The 15,273-nt window shown below is 48.3% G+C and overlaps 1 protein-coding gene across 5 annotated transcripts in view; it reads left to right on the forward strand.

Annotated features, from left to right (window-relative positions):
- LOC139371392 (protein kinase C and casein kinase substrate in neurons protein 1-like) overlaps window positions 1-15,273 on the forward strand; it is a 45,624-nt gene that overhangs the window by 23,616 nt on the left and 6,735 nt on the right. For 4 of the 5 annotated variants that reach the window (XM_071111775.1, XM_071111778.1, XM_071111776.1 and 1 more), the window contains 4 exons: window positions 6,327-6,456; window positions 7,952-8,108; window positions 12,952-13,187; window positions 13,350-13,505. In XM_071111775.1, coding sequence (XP_070967876.1) covers window positions 6,397-6,456; window positions 7,952-8,108; window positions 12,952-13,187; window positions 13,350-13,505 — 609 coding nt within the window. In that variant the 5' untranslated portion in view covers window positions 6,327-6,396. Of the gene's footprint in view, window positions 1-2,029; window positions 2,125-6,326; window positions 6,457-7,951; window positions 8,109-12,951; window positions 13,188-13,349; window positions 13,506-15,273 lie in introns of those variants that run through there. The other variant, XM_071111777.1, reaches the window with a different exon arrangement.

Here is a 15,273-nt window from a genome sequence, read left to right on the forward strand (position 1 = left end):
AATAGCTTTTTTTAAGATAATAGGACTACATTTTGACTTTAAAAGCCCTAAGGTAAAGTTATTGTTATCAGTTTGCAGTTTGGTTGTTTCCTGAATATTTCCTCAACCTGTACTCGAGTGCCTGCAGTCAGAGAGATGTGTAGGCAGCACATTGAGTGTTTATGATGAATAGCTGTGGTGCTGCCTTGGGTTCTGAGATATTGAGGACCTGTCCTTTACTGCAGTGGAATTTTACTGTGGCTAGCTGGGAGCTGTAGCTTTGGCCCCCTTATTTTACCACTGCCCACCTCCCCCACTCCCTCCCCTGTCCTGCCCTGCTCAGCATCACTCTGTCTAGCGCCCTACCCAGTGACGTTTAATCACCTCTCATCTCATCCCCTCCTCTCTAGCAACTCGGTCTACACAGGAAAGCACTACTGGTTACATTCACAGGAATGGCATGATATTACACAGGTCTATCAGCTGTTGTAAAAGCATCGTCATGTTACCCTTTGTTCTGGAATGTGCTGCCAGATTTTCCTGGCTGCTGATCACCCTCACGTATGACTGTCTCATCATAGCACCGAGTTGCTCTCTTGGCTTCATGAATATTCAAATCAGGGTTTTATTATTGGCTTTCTGTCTGCATGGCAACTCGCAAATCCGCCTTTGAATATTAGATGAGATTGATAATACACTCTATTTTTCTCTTGAAGTGGAGTCAACCTCTTGTGTAATAATAATAATAATTATAATAATACATGCCTTTTCCCTCTATTACCTCAAATAAAATAAAATGTTATTAGTCACATACACATAGTTAGCAGATGTTAATGTGAGTGTAGCTAAATGATTGTGCTTCTAGTTCCGACAGTGCAGTAATGTAATCTAACAATTCCCCAACAACTATCTAATACACAGAAATCTAAAAGGGGTGAATGAAAATATGTACATATAAATATATGGATGAGCGATGGCCGAGCGGCATAGGAAAGGTGCAATAGATGGTATAAAATACAGTATATACATATGATGTGAGTGATGTAAGATATGTAATAAGAAGCATTGTTTAAAGTGACTAGTGATCCATTTATTAAAGTGGCCAGTGACTGGGTCTCAATTTAGGCAGGCATCTGTTGTAAAAGTCACACCTGTACAATTTACTCTCTCCCTCCATCTTCAATCACCTCTACCTTCTACTCCTGTATTCTCCATTTCTGTCTGCTTCTCTGTTTCCTCCTCACTGTGTCTCACTCTCTTCCCTAGCTACACATCAGAGGCTCTTCACACTATATTTCCCCACCTCCATGTCTCTCCTTTAACCCTCATCGTCTCTAGTCCTATCAATCAATGCAATCCTGTGCCCTCATGATGCCATGGTTAGTACACCCCCTCATCACCCCCACACCCTTCTCCTCATCCCTCGTCCCCCCCACCCTTCCACTCATCCCTCGTTTCTCCTCCCCCCACCCTTCTCCTCATCCCTCGTTCCTCCTCCCCCCACCCTTCTCCTCATCCCTCGTTCCTCCTCCCCCCACCCTTCTCCTCATCCCTCGTCCCCCCCACCCTTCCACTCATCCCTCATTTCTCCTCCCCCCACCCTTCTCCTCATCCCTCGTTCCTCCTCCCCCTACCCTTCTCCTCATCCCTCGTCCCCCCCACCCTTCCTCTCATCCCTCGTTTCTCCTACCCCCACCCTTCTCCTCATCCCTCGTTCCTCCTCCCCCGTCTCCCTCTGAGAGTCTCTTTTCTCTTCCTCCTTGACTGAACCATTCAAGCAAAACACCAGAGGATTATCACTCAGCCATTGAGAAACACACACACACACACACACACACACACACACACACACACACACACACACACACACACACACACACACACACGCTTTCACTCAACACGTTGCCTGGCCAGAAGTGTCTGTGCTCTTGGATAAGACAGTGTTCTATGTTTGTTGACGGTGTATGATGTGATGATGCGAGAGCTCAGCTGTCTGAGAAAACGGGGCTCTGAGCTGAACAAAAACAAAGGGGTGGGAGGAGAGAAGAGTGAGAGGAGAGAGAGGAGTGGAGCCCACGTGCCTCAGAGCTGGAGCTGTATCTGTAGCTAGCCGTCGTGTCTCACTCTGCTAATGGAGGACTGGGGGTAAGGCTTTTGTTGTTAGGACGGAAAGGACGGAGGTAGTCTGCCTGCGTCCCTCCTCTTTTTGGGTGCATTCATTTGCGGTCCTTTGTCTTGGCTATAGCCTAGAGTGGTTTCTCACTGTCTGGTTATTGCAGTTGAGGTGCGTGTGTGTGTGAGTGTGTGTGTGTGTGTGTGTGTGTGTATATTTGGTTATGTGTGTGGAGATGGAGAGCCCTAATGAAATATGTGTGTTGTGATCTTCTTCATAGTGTTGCTGGGGTATGTAGAGGACAAAAAGGGTACTTCATGTTCCTTTCCATGGTGATGTTGATGAGACAGCAAGAATGGTTTGTTACTGCTTTACCTTAGGTGTGTTAGAGTTTAACTGGACTGACTAGATGTTTAACTGGACTGACTAGATGTTTAACTGGACTGACTAGAAGTGTTATTTTGTGTAAAAGACTAGTAGGCCTTAATACATTAGAATTGTGATCAATTTCAAGTATTGATTTCTGTACATATTACAATGGTTTAGGACAGGAAGAATTTAGAAATATGCTGTCTGCCAGAAAGATAGTAACGGGTGAGGAGGCGTGAGGTGGTGTTTGTGTGTATACACTACCATCTAGCCTTGTTCCCAGACAGGACTGTCCTACACTAGAACAAAAGCCTCCTCTGGATGGATTAACCAACTGTGGTACACACCCAGCTCTCACACATTCCCCATGCAACTGTGGTGCACACCCAGCTCTCACACATTCCCCATGCAACTGTGGTGCACACCCAGCTCTCACACATTCCCCATGCAACTGTGGTGCACACCCAGCTCTCACACATTCCCCATGCAACTGTGGTGCACACCCAGCTCTCACACATTCCCCATGCAACTGTGGTGCACACCCAGCTCTCACACATTCCCCATGCAACTGTGGTGCACACCCAGCTCTCACACATTCCCCATGCAACTGTGGTGCACACCCAGCTCTCACACATTCCCCATGCAACTGTGGTGCACACCCAGCTCTCACACATTCCCCATGCAACTGTGGTGCACACCCAGCTCTCACACATTCCCCATGCAACTGTGGTGCACACCCAGCTCTCACACATTCCCCATGCAACTGTGGTGCACACCCAGCTCTCACACATTCCCCATGCAACTGTGGTGCACACCCAGCTCTCACACATTCCCCATGCAACTGTGGTGCACACCCAGCTCTCACACATTCCCCATGCAACTGTGGTGCACACCCAGCTCTCACACATTCCCCATGCAACTGTGGTGCACACCCAGCTCTCACACATTCCCCATGCAACTGTGGTGCACACCCAGCTCTCACACATTCCCCATGCAACTGTGGTGCACACCCAGCTCTCACACATTCCCCATGCAACTGTGGTGCACACCCAGCTCTCACACATTCCCCATGCAACTGTGGTGCACACCCAGCTCTCACACATTCCCCATGCAACTGTGGTGCACACCCAGCTCTCACACATTCCCCATGCAACTGTGGTGCACACCCAGCTCTCACACATTCCCCATGCAACTGTGGTGCACACCCAGCTCTCACACATTCCCCATGCAACTGTGGTGCACACCCAGCTCTCACACATTCCCCATGCAACTGTGGTGCACACCCAGCTCTCACACATTCCCCATGCAACTGTGGTGCACACCCAGCTCTCACACATTCCCCATGCAGCCGAAGCCCTTTTTGTGTTTTAACCAAAGCCGTTCTGCTCACGTTTTGTCTGGGGAGAAACTGCATTTTGAAGTCTGTATCGCTCTCTTTCTCTCTCTCGTTTTCCCTCTCTCCTTCTCCCAATTGTCAAAAGTATTTTCCCAGCCATTAGTTTAGGACGGCTGAGGTGACCCAAATACCCATGCAGTGCCCCCACCCCCCACCCCCACTCTAAAGCAGAGCCCTCTATTGTCTCTCCGAGGCAGCGTCACTGGGCCTTCGTCCTCGGGAGTGGCTTAAAATATTTGTGTTTTAATTTTGCCCTTATTTTACCATGTAAGTTGACTGAGAACACATTCTCATTTACAGCAACGACCTGGGGAATAGTTACAGGTCGTTGCTGTAAATGCGACATCCTTGGTTTGGTGAAGATGTGTTATTGTTATTGGGCTCAGAAGGGGCGCAGCGGTCTAAGGCACTGCATCTCAGTGCAAGAGGTGTCACGGCAGTCCCTGGTTCAAATCCAGGCTGTATCACATCCGGCTGTGATTGGGAGTCCCATTGGGCGGTGCACAATTGGCCCAGCATCGTTCGGATTTGGCCGGGGTAGGTTGTCATTGTAAATAAGTATTTGTTCTTAACTGACTTGCCTAGTTAAATAAAAGGTTACATTTTAACAAATTAAAATACATTGTTATTGTTGGTAGCAGACTGCCATCAAGGTGATTGCATGGCTGATGAGGGGTTGCTGTATCGTATGTGAAAGAGACATCCGGTCACTCTCTTGGAGTACAATCTGGAAGTTGTAGGCTCTACTGCCATAGGCATTACAGAATATGATATTTGCCTTGATTAAGGACTCCACAACACTGTTAGTGGAAACCATTCTCCATACTAGCATGTTACCCTTTCTACTCAGCGCTGTTACCCTTTCTACTCAGCGCTGGGTTAATATTAGAAATACTAACGTTTGAGCATGGATAGACTGTTATTTTGTTCTGGGACAAATCATTCCTCATGGAGTCTGAGGTGTTTTTTAATGACATATTGGTCACATGCTGTGTAAACAACAGTGAAATCCTTGCTTACGGTCCCTTTCCAACAATGCAGAGAGAAAAACTGAACAAATATAGAAAGATAATAAAACAAGAAATGGGGTACCAGTACCAGAACGGAGGGATGGTTCCTGTACCAGTACCAGAATGGAGGGAGGGTTGCTGTACCAGTACCAGAACAGAGGGAGGGCTGTTGTACCAGAACGGAGGGAGGGATGCTGTACCAGTACCAGAACAGAGGGAGGGCTGTTGTACCAGAACGGAGGGAGGGATGCTGTACCAGAACAGAGGGAGGGCTGTTTTACCAGAATGGAGGGAGGGGTGTTTTACCAGGAACAGAACGGAGGGAGGACTGTTGTACCAGGAACAGAACGGAGGGAGGACTGTTGTACCAGGAACAGAACCGAGGGAGGACTGTTGTACCAGGAACAGAACCGAGGGAGGACTGTTGTACCAGGAACAGAACGGAGGGAGGACTGTTGTACCAGGAACAGAACAGAGGGAGGACTGTTGTACCAGAACAGAGGGAGGACTGTTGTACCAGGAACAGAACAGAGGGAGGACTGTTGTACCAGGAACAGAACGGAGGGAGGACTGTTGTACCAGGACCAGAACAGAGGGAGGACTGTTGTACCAGGACCAGAACAGAGGGAGGACTGTTGTACCAGAACAGAGGGAGGACTGTTGTACCAGGAACAGAACAGAGGGAGGACTGTTGTACCAGAACAGAATGGAGGGAGGACTGTTGTACCAGAACAGAATGGAGGGAGGACTGTTGTACCAGAACAGAACGGAGGGAGGACTGTTGTACCAGGACCAGAACAGAGGGAGGACTGTTGTACCAGAACAGAGGGAGGACTGTTGTACCAGAACAGAGGGAGGACTGTTGTACCAGGACCAGAACAGAGGGAGGACTGTTGTACCAGAACAGAATGGAGGGAGGACTGTTGTACCAGAACAGAGGGAGGACTGTTGTACCAGAACAGAATGGAGGGAGGACTGTTGTACAGAACAGAATGGAGGGAGTTGTTGTACCAACAGAACAGAGGGAGGACTGTTGTACCAGAACAGAATGGAGGGAGGACTGTTGTACCAGAACAGAATGGAGGGAGGACTGTTGTACCAGAACAGAATGGAGGGAGGACTGTTGTACCAGAACAGAATGGAGGGAGGACTGTTGTACCAGAACAGAACAGAGGGAGGACTGTTGTACCAGAACATAATGGAGGGAGGGCTGTAGCTTCTGTTGCTCTTCAGTCATCAGTTGTTTCACATCTGTTTGGGCTGAATGTTATTAGATGGCATTATGAATTAAAGGGATCTAATGTTTACATGTATAAAGAAGGACAACTTTAATAGTTCGTTTTCAATTCCCACAGCAAATCTCTGAAATGGCCTTTCGCTGTATTTGTTGTAGTTTGGATGAATGCAGCTGACCACATTGTATTGCTATTATTAATGATCCTCTTTCTCCTTCCCTCAGTGCCTGAAGACCAAGACTCTGCTGCAGACTCCCAAAACCTCCTCACGTCCTCTCTGCCAAATCTAGGATCATGTCGGGCGCCTATGACGAGTCGGCCAGCCAGGAGGATGGCACAGACAGCTTCTGGGAGGTGAGAACAGACCACACCTGTTTGGAGATAAATTAATATGTAGTCAAACATGCATCCCTTTCAGCGGAACTGGGATTTGAACCAAAAACTCCAGGTGTCCACACTTTGCTGGCACTGCGTCACCCTCTTTTGGCTTTGCAGCAGAGCTGGCAGTGTGACAGGCCGCTGACTAGGGCTACTGATGAAGGAACCTCAGACTCTGGGCTCCTTTAAAAATGGCCTAAACCCTTTAGGAAGGCTTTCTGTTAGATATAGAGTAGCTGTGTTCCTTGTTGTCTTTTCCCCTTGTCAGCTGTGTCCTTTGTGTCAGTGTCCATGTCTAGCTGTGTCCTTTGTGTCAGTGTCCATGTCTAGCTGTGTCCTTTTCTGTCTATGTCTCTTGTTTTCATGTATGTCCATGTCTAGCTGTGTCCTTTGTGTCAGTGTCCATGTCTAGCTGTGTCCTTTGTGTCAGTGTCCATGTCTAGCTGTGTCCTTTGTGTCAGTGTCCATGTCTAGCTGTGTCCTTTGTGTCAGTGTCCATGTCTAGCTGTGTCCTTTGTGTCAGTGTCCATGTCTAGCTGTGTCCTTTGTGTCAGTGTCCATGTCTAGCTGTGTCCTTTTCTGTCTATGTCTCTTGTTTTCATGTATTTTATTGCTCCTCACTGTATCACTCAGGGAGACACTGACAATACCGTTCTTAAGGTGGCGCGACAATGATCACTCAGTAGGGAGACACTGACAATACCGTTCTTAAGGTGACACGACAATGATCACTCAGTAGGGAGACACTGACAATACCGTTCTTAAGGTGGCGCGACAATGATCACTCAGTAGGGAGACACTGACAATACCGTTCTTAAGGTGGCGCGACAATGATCACTCAGTAGGGAGACACTGACAATACCGTTCTTAAGGTGGCGCGACAATGATCACTCAGTAGGGAGACACTGACAATACCGTTCTTAAGGTGGCGCGACAATGATCACTCAGTAGAGAGACACTGACAATACCGTTCTTAAGGTGGCACGACAATGATCACTCAGTAGGGAGACACTGACAATACCGTTCTTAAGGTGGCGCGACAATGATCACTCAGTAGGGAGACACTGACAATACCGTTCTTAAGGTGGCACGACAATGATCACTCAGTAGGGAGACACTGACAATACCGTTCTTAAGGTGGCGCGACAATGATCACTCAGTAGGGAGACACTGACAATACCGTTCTTAAGGTGGCGCGACAATGATCACTCAGTAGGGAGACACTGACAATACCGTTCTTAAGGTGGCACGACAATGATCACTCAGTAGGGAGACACTGACAATACCGTTCTTAAGGTGGCGCGACAATGATCACTCAGTAGGGAGACACTGACAATACCGTTCTTAAGGTGGCGCGACAATGATCACTCAGTAGGGAGACACTGACACCACTGTTCGTGGAACGCCACATTCTTAAGGTGGAATGTTTTGAATGTAATTGAAATGCCTCTCATTCTGGTACCTATGAAAGGTGGGAAACTATAAGCGTGCTGTGAAGCGGATTGATGATGGCCACCGGCTCTGCAATGACCTGATGAACTGTATACAAGAGCGTGCCAAAATCGAGAAGGCCTACAGCCAGCAGCTGACCGACTGGTCTAAGAGATGGAGACAGCTGGTGGATAAAGGTACGAGGGGAGAAGGGGAGACACACCCAGCAGCTTACAGTGGATTGGAAGAGTTGTATTGCCATCTGTAGGAGCATGCTTTTAAAAAATAATAAACTACTTCTAGTTTTGTCATGGGAGTACAGCGAATGCAATGTGCAGGATATTCATTGAGTCAGAGTAATACCATCTGTTTCTCAAAATACTAATGGACCTCCCTCTAACCCTGACCCTCTTCTCCCTCTCCCTCTAACCCGGACCCTCTTCTCCTTCTCCCTCTAACCCTGACCCTCTTCTCCCTCTCCCTCTAACCCTGACCCTCTTCTCCCTCTCCCTCTAACCCTGACCCTCTTCTCCCTCTCCCTCTAACCCTGACCCTCTTCTCCTTCTCCCTCTAACCCTGACCCTCTTCTCCCTCTCCCTCTAACCCTGACCCTCTTCTCCCTCTCCCTCTAACCCTGACCCTCTTCTCCTTCTCCCTCTAACCCTGACCCTCTTCTCCTTCTCCCTCTAACCCTACCTCTTCTCCTTCTTCCTCTAACCCTGACCCTCTTCTCCCTCTCCCTCTAACCCTGACCCTCTTCTCCCTCTCCCTCTAACCCTGACCCTCTTCTCCTTCTCCCTCTAACCCTGACCCTCTTCTCCCTCTCCCTCTAACCCTGACCCTCTTCTCCTTCTCCCTCTAACCCTGACCCTCTTCTCCTTCTCCCTCTAACCCTGACCCTCTTCTCCCTCTCCCTCTAACCCTGACCCTCTTCTCCCTCTCCCTCTAACCCTGACCCTCTTCTCCCTCTCCCTCTAACCCTGACCCTCTTCTCCTTCTCCCTCTAACCCTGACCCTCTTCTCCCTCTCCCTCTAACCCTGACCCTCTTCTCCCTCTCCCTCTAACCCTGACCCTCTTCTCCCTCTAACCCTGACCCTCTTCTCCCTCTCCCTCTAACCCTGACCCTCTTCTCCTTCTTCCTCTAACCCACATATGTCAGAGTCAAGGCCCGCGGGCCACATCCGGCCCGCAAGAAGGTTTTTTACGGCCCCTGGGATGATCTAGAACCGGCCCGCAGCAAGCCGGCAGCCCGCAGATCTTTTACACGCACCAATACTACATTTCCCACAATGCAAAGGTGACGCACCGAGCAGTAGGCTGCTTCATTTCAATATTTATTGGCACAGCAGTCGTCAGCATCACAGTAAAATTAACTTTCAGATACCCATCAAAAATGGCAAAACGGAAGGTGGATACTGAGAACCGGGGGTTTCAAACAAGGTGGGAGTCGGAGTATATGTTCACGAAGGTAGCTGGAAAACCTGTGTGTCTTCTGTGTGGAGAAAGTGTGGCGGTACTGAAAGAGTATAATCTGAGACGACATTATGAAACGAAACACGCGGACAAAAACAAGAATATGGACATGGAACAAAGGCTACAAAAGGCAGAGGAATTAAAACGAGGCCTCAAATCTCGACAGGCTCTGTTCAAAAAAGCCAAATCACAAGGCCAGGCTGCTGTCAAGGCCAGTTTTATTTTGGCAGAAGAGATCGCTAAATCAGCCCGGCCATTTACGGAGGGGGATTTCATCAAAAACTGCATGATTAAAGTTTGTGACGAAGTTTGCCCAGAAAAAAGGCAACTCTTTTTAAATGTGAGTCTGAGCAGAAACACCATTGCCGAGAGAGTAGACCAGTTGTCCATCAATCTAAAAGAGCAGCTTGTGAAAAAGGGAAAAGATTTTATTGCATATTCCTTGGCTGTGGATGAGAGCACCGACATTTCTGACATTGCCCAGTTGTCAATTTTCATCCGCGGAGTGGACTCCAGCCTAAGCGTGACAGAGGAGTTTTTGGCTTTACGTCCTATGCATGGCACAACTACGGGGCATGATTTGTATGAAGAGGTGTCAAGATGTGTAAATGAGATGGAGCTGCCTTGGGAAAAACTCGTGGGTTTGACAACCGACGGAGCACCTGCGATGTGTGGACACAGGAGCGGACTGGTGGCGAAGATACGGGAAAAGATGCAAGAGGAAAACGCGACAGGTGAGCTGACAGCTTATCATTGTATCATACACCAGGAAGCGTTGTGCGGTAAAGCCTTGAAAATGGAGCATGTAATGAGCATCATCACGCGCACAGTTAACTTTATCAGAGCCAAAGGTTTGAATCACCGCCAGTTCAAGGCATTTCTGACGGAGTTAGAAACGGAGCATGGTGATTTGCCTTATCACACAGAGGTGCGATGGCTAAGCCAGGGAAAGGTGCTTCAAAGATGTTTCGAGCTTCGTGAGGAGATTTGTCTATTCTTGGACAGCAAAGGGAAAGACACAACACAACTCCGAGACGAAATGTTTCTGTGTGAAATGGCTTTTCTGTGTGACATTACGAGTCATCTGAATGCAATAAACTTGCAGCTGCAGGGTCGGGATCGTGTCATCTCTGATATGTACAGTACAGTGAAGGCATTTAAAACCAAACTGACTCTGTGGGAGACGCAGATGCGGAAAGAAAATTTGAGCCACTTTCCCAGCTGCCAGACCATGAAAGAGAAGCTCTCTACCAGTGCGTTCCCGAGCACACAGTTGGCTGATAAAATAGGTATGCTTACCACTGACTTTCGACGCCGATTTGCTGACTTTGAAGCACAAAAAAGCAGGTTGGAACTGCTCGGTAACCCATTTGCTGTTGACGTGGAAAGCTCACCACCAAACCTCCAAATGGAGTTGATTGACCTCCAATGCAATGATGCACTGAGGGAAAAATATGCGGCAGTGGGTGCTGCGGAGTTTGCCCGTTTCCTCCCCGGCACAATGCCCCAGCTGCGCATCCAGGCTGCTCAAACGTTGTCTATGTTTGGCAGCACATACCTGTGTGAACAACTGTTTTCTTTGATGAACCTGAACAAAACATCACACAGAAGTCGACTTACTGCTGAACACCTCCACTCAATTCTGAGGATTTCTTCAGCTCAGAGCCTTACCCCGAACATTGATGAACTTGTGGAAAAGATGGGACACCACCAAGTATCACCCTCAACCTCAAACAAGTGAACATTACTGTGCAATCACATATTTAGAGTTTTTACTCAGTTCAAGTTTAAAAGTTAAAATTTAATATTTGTTTTCACTGCATGTTACTTCTCCTTAAACAAAGTGTTGTTTTTGATTAATAGATTTTTGCACTTTATTTTTTTGTATTTCAATCCAATTATATTTTAAAAATATTTCAGTTGAGTGGATGATAGAAAATTGCTATTATTGTTTTTTCTTTGAAGTAAATTTAGCCCACTTTTGCTAAAATAGAAAATATAGTCTACTGATGGTGCCTTGAATACCGGTTTCTTTCATTTAATGTTCATGTTATGGGGATATTTATATAAAGGAAATTTGTCTTTTGTGTCTGTTGAAAATTAAAGATTACTGACAGAGCCATAAGAAAATATTGCTTTATTTATCTGATCATATTGTAATATATTTGTTAGGTTTTCAGTAGGTTCAATTAGGTTCACTAGACTATATGCGTCATTTAAAAATTTTTCAATGAACATTCGAACAGTCCGGCCCTCGTCTTGTAGCTGATTTTTTTATTTGGCCCTCCGTCCATTTGACTTTGACACCCCTGCTCTAACCCTACCTCTTCTCCCTCTAATCCTGACCCTCTTCTCCTTCTCCCTCTAACCCTACCTCTTCTCCCTCTAATCCTGACCCTCTTCTCCCTCTCCCTCCAACCCTGACCCTCTTCTCCCTCTCCCTCTAACCCTGACCCTCTTCTCCCTCTCCCTCTAACCCTGACCCTCTTCTCCCTCTCCCTCTAACCCTGACCCTCTTCTCCCTCTCCCTCTAACCCTGCCTCTTCTCCCTCTAATCCTGACCCTCTTCTCCTTCTCCCTCTAACCCTACCTCTTCTCCGTCTAACCCTGACCCTCTTCTCCCTCTCCCTCTAACCCTGACCCTCTTCTCCCTCTCCTTCTAACCCTGACCCTCTTCTCCCTCTCCCTCTAACCCTACCTCTTCTCCCTCTCCCTCTAACCCTACCCCTTATCCCTCTAACCCTACCTCTTCTCCCTCTAACCCTGACCCTCTTCTCCCTCTCCCTCTAACCCTGACCCTCTTCTCCCTCTCCTTCTAACCCTGACCCTCTTCTCCCTCTCCCTCTAACCCTACCCCTTCTCCCTCTAACCCTACCTCTTCTCCCTCTAACCCTGACCCTCTTCTCCGTCTCCCTCTAACCCTGACCCTCTTCTCCCTCTCCCTCTAACCCTGACCCTCTTCTCCCTCTCCCTCTAACCCTACCTCTTCTCCCTCTAATCCTGACCCTCTTCTCCTTCTCCCTCTAACCCTACCTCTTCTCCGTCTAACCCTGACCCTCTTCTCCCTCTCCCTCTAACCCTGGCCCTCTTCTCCTTCTCCCTCTAACCCTGACCCTCTTCCCCTTCTCCCTCTAACCCTACCTCTTCTCCGTCTAACCCTGACCCTCTTCTCCCTCTAACCCTGGCCCTCTTCTCCTTCTCCCTCTAACCCTGACCCTCTTCTCCTTCTCCCTCTAACCCTACCTCTTCTCCGTCTAACCCTGACCCTCTTCTCCCTCTCCCTCTAACCCTGGCCCTCTTCTCCTTCTCCCTCTAACCCTGACCCTCTTCTCCCTCTAACCCTACCTCTTCTCCTTCTTCCTCTAACCCTGACCCTCTTCTCCTTCTCCCTCTAACTCTGACCCTCTTCTCCGTCTCCCTCTAACCCTGACCCTCTTCTCCTTCTCCCTCTAACTCTGACCCTCTTCTCCGTCTCCCTCTAACCCTGACCCTCTTCTCCTTCTCCCTCTAACCCTGGCCCTCTTCTCCTTCTCCCTCTAACCCTACCTCTTCTCCCTCTCCCTCAGGGCCCCAGTACGGCAGTGTGGAGAGGGCCTGGGTGGCAATGATGACAGAGGCTGAGAAGGTGAGTGAGCTGCACCAGGATGTGAAGAACGGACTGCTCAACAATGACTTTGAGAAGGTGAAGAACTGGCAGAAGGACTCCTACCACAAACAGATGATGGGAGGCTTCAAGGAAACCAAAGAGGCAGAGGAGGGCTTCAAGAAGGCCCAGAAACCATGGGCCAAGAAGCTCAAGGAGGTGAGGGGCAACCACCTGAACTACTGTACACTTGAGCATTGCCGTAGAGATCTGGACCAAATCAGAACATGCACTGCTGTAACCTTGAAGTAGTTTGCATTGAAATGATACCTCCAAAAGTGTAAATATCCTTCAAAAATATACCATATCTTCTCTCCTCAGCTTGAGACTGCCAAGAAGACGTACCACCTGGCGTGTAAGGAGGAGAAGGTGGCATCCAGCAGAGAGGCCAACAGCAAGGCAGACACCTCAGTCACAGCCGACCAGCAGAAGAAGCTCCTGGACAAGGTGGACAAGTGCAAGCAGGACTCTCAGAAGGTGAGCTCCCCAGACCCCTACTCCCCTGACCCCTACTGCCCAGACCCCTACTATCCAGACCCCTACTGCCCAGGCCCCTACTCCCCAGGCCCCTACTCCCCATGCCCACACGCCCAGGCCCCTACTCCCCAGGCCCCTACTCCCCAGGCCCATACGCCCAGGCCCCTACTGTCCAGGCCCCTACTCCCCAGGTCCCTACTCCCCAGGCCCATACGCCCAGGCCCCTACTCCCCAGGCCCCTACTCCCCAGGCCCATACGCCCAGCCCCTACTGTCCAGGACCCTACTGTCCAGGCCCCTACTCCCCAGGCCCATACGCCCAGGCCCCTACTCCCCAGACCCCTACTCCCCAGGCCCCTACCGCCCAGACCCTCCACTGCTCACCCTCCTCTTCCTCCGTCTCTTCATGATAGGGAGGCCTCTCATCCTATTGCCATTACTAGTTCCAGGAGTTTTTCTTGACCATGCGTCCTGACCAGTTAAAGATCTTGGCCCAGTGATTATCTATTCACTAGTATAGTGAAGGGATTCCCAAACTCTTACACTCAGGCCCCCCTTCCAGCATTGGGGAACATCCCTTTCCGCCACCTGTGTGAGCGTGCCACACCTATTTCTATGGGCACAAGCACTATTCATGGCACAAACTGTTCACAGCCCTCTTGTTGGCTTATTTCCTGCAAAACGAAACATTTGGCCATGACTCATGTGTATACATGTGATATTTGAGTGACTCAAACAAAATCGATGGGCAAAAAAACTTAGCTAAAAAACGTTAGCTGACATGGGCTAATTGAGCTGGACATTTCTGACAAGTTGTAAATAGCTCTCTAAGGTATGCAATGATTGATGACTGACATAAGTGTGGGGGGGGGGGGGGCGCCCCTCCATGCCGACGCAGAGGGAACGCCCCACAGTTTGGGAACCACTGGTAAAGTGGACTTTACTCTGCTGAGCCCAGACTCCCAGTTAGATAGCCAATGTTTATTTTTTCCAAAAATATTATTTTTGTAGGCGAAATAGCTCAGTTTGTTCTTCACCTTTGGCTGAAAAATCGCCCGGAAATTGCAGTCACGAAAAACAGAGAAAAATATTCCAAATTAGCTCCATAATATCGACAGAAACATGGGAAACGTTGTTTATAATCAATCCTCAAGGTGTTTTTCAAATATCTATTTGATAATATATCCGTCGGGACAATTCGTTTTTCAGTAGGACCGATTGGCTACCTCTGTATTTTACGCGAGAATCTCTCTGGGAGATGGCTATTCTGGCTATTCTTCAACATAAATGCGTAAAACTACGTCACAATGCGAGACACCTTGGGGAATACGTAGAAAGTGTAAGCTGGTTGATAGCCCATTCACAGCTCAATAGGGACTCATTGGAACGCAGCGCTTTCAAAATATGGGGCACTTCCGGATTGGATTTTTCTCAGGCTTTCGCCTGCAACATCAGTTCTGTTATACTCACAGACAATATCTTTACAGTTTTGGAAACGTTAGAGTGTTTTCTATCCTAAGCTATCAATTATATGCATATTCTAGCATCTTGTCCTGACAAAATATCCCGTTTAAAACTTTTTTTTCAAAAGTGAAAATACTGCCCTTAGAGTCGCAACAGGTTTTAAGGTGTAAAATGTTGACATTAAAACACATTCTGAAAGGGCTCTGAAACACCAAAACACATTCTGAAAGGGCTCTGAAACATTAAAACACATTCTGAAAGGGCTCTGAAACACTAAAACACATTCTGAAAGGGCTCTGAAACAT

Source organism: Oncorhynchus clarkii, chromosome 17 (assembly GCF_045791955.1).
Source record: "Oncorhynchus clarkii lewisi isolate Uvic-CL-2024 chromosome 17, UVic_Ocla_1.0, whole genome shotgun sequence".
Taxonomy (NCBI): domain Eukaryota; kingdom Metazoa; phylum Chordata; class Actinopteri; order Salmoniformes; family Salmonidae; genus Oncorhynchus; species Oncorhynchus clarkii.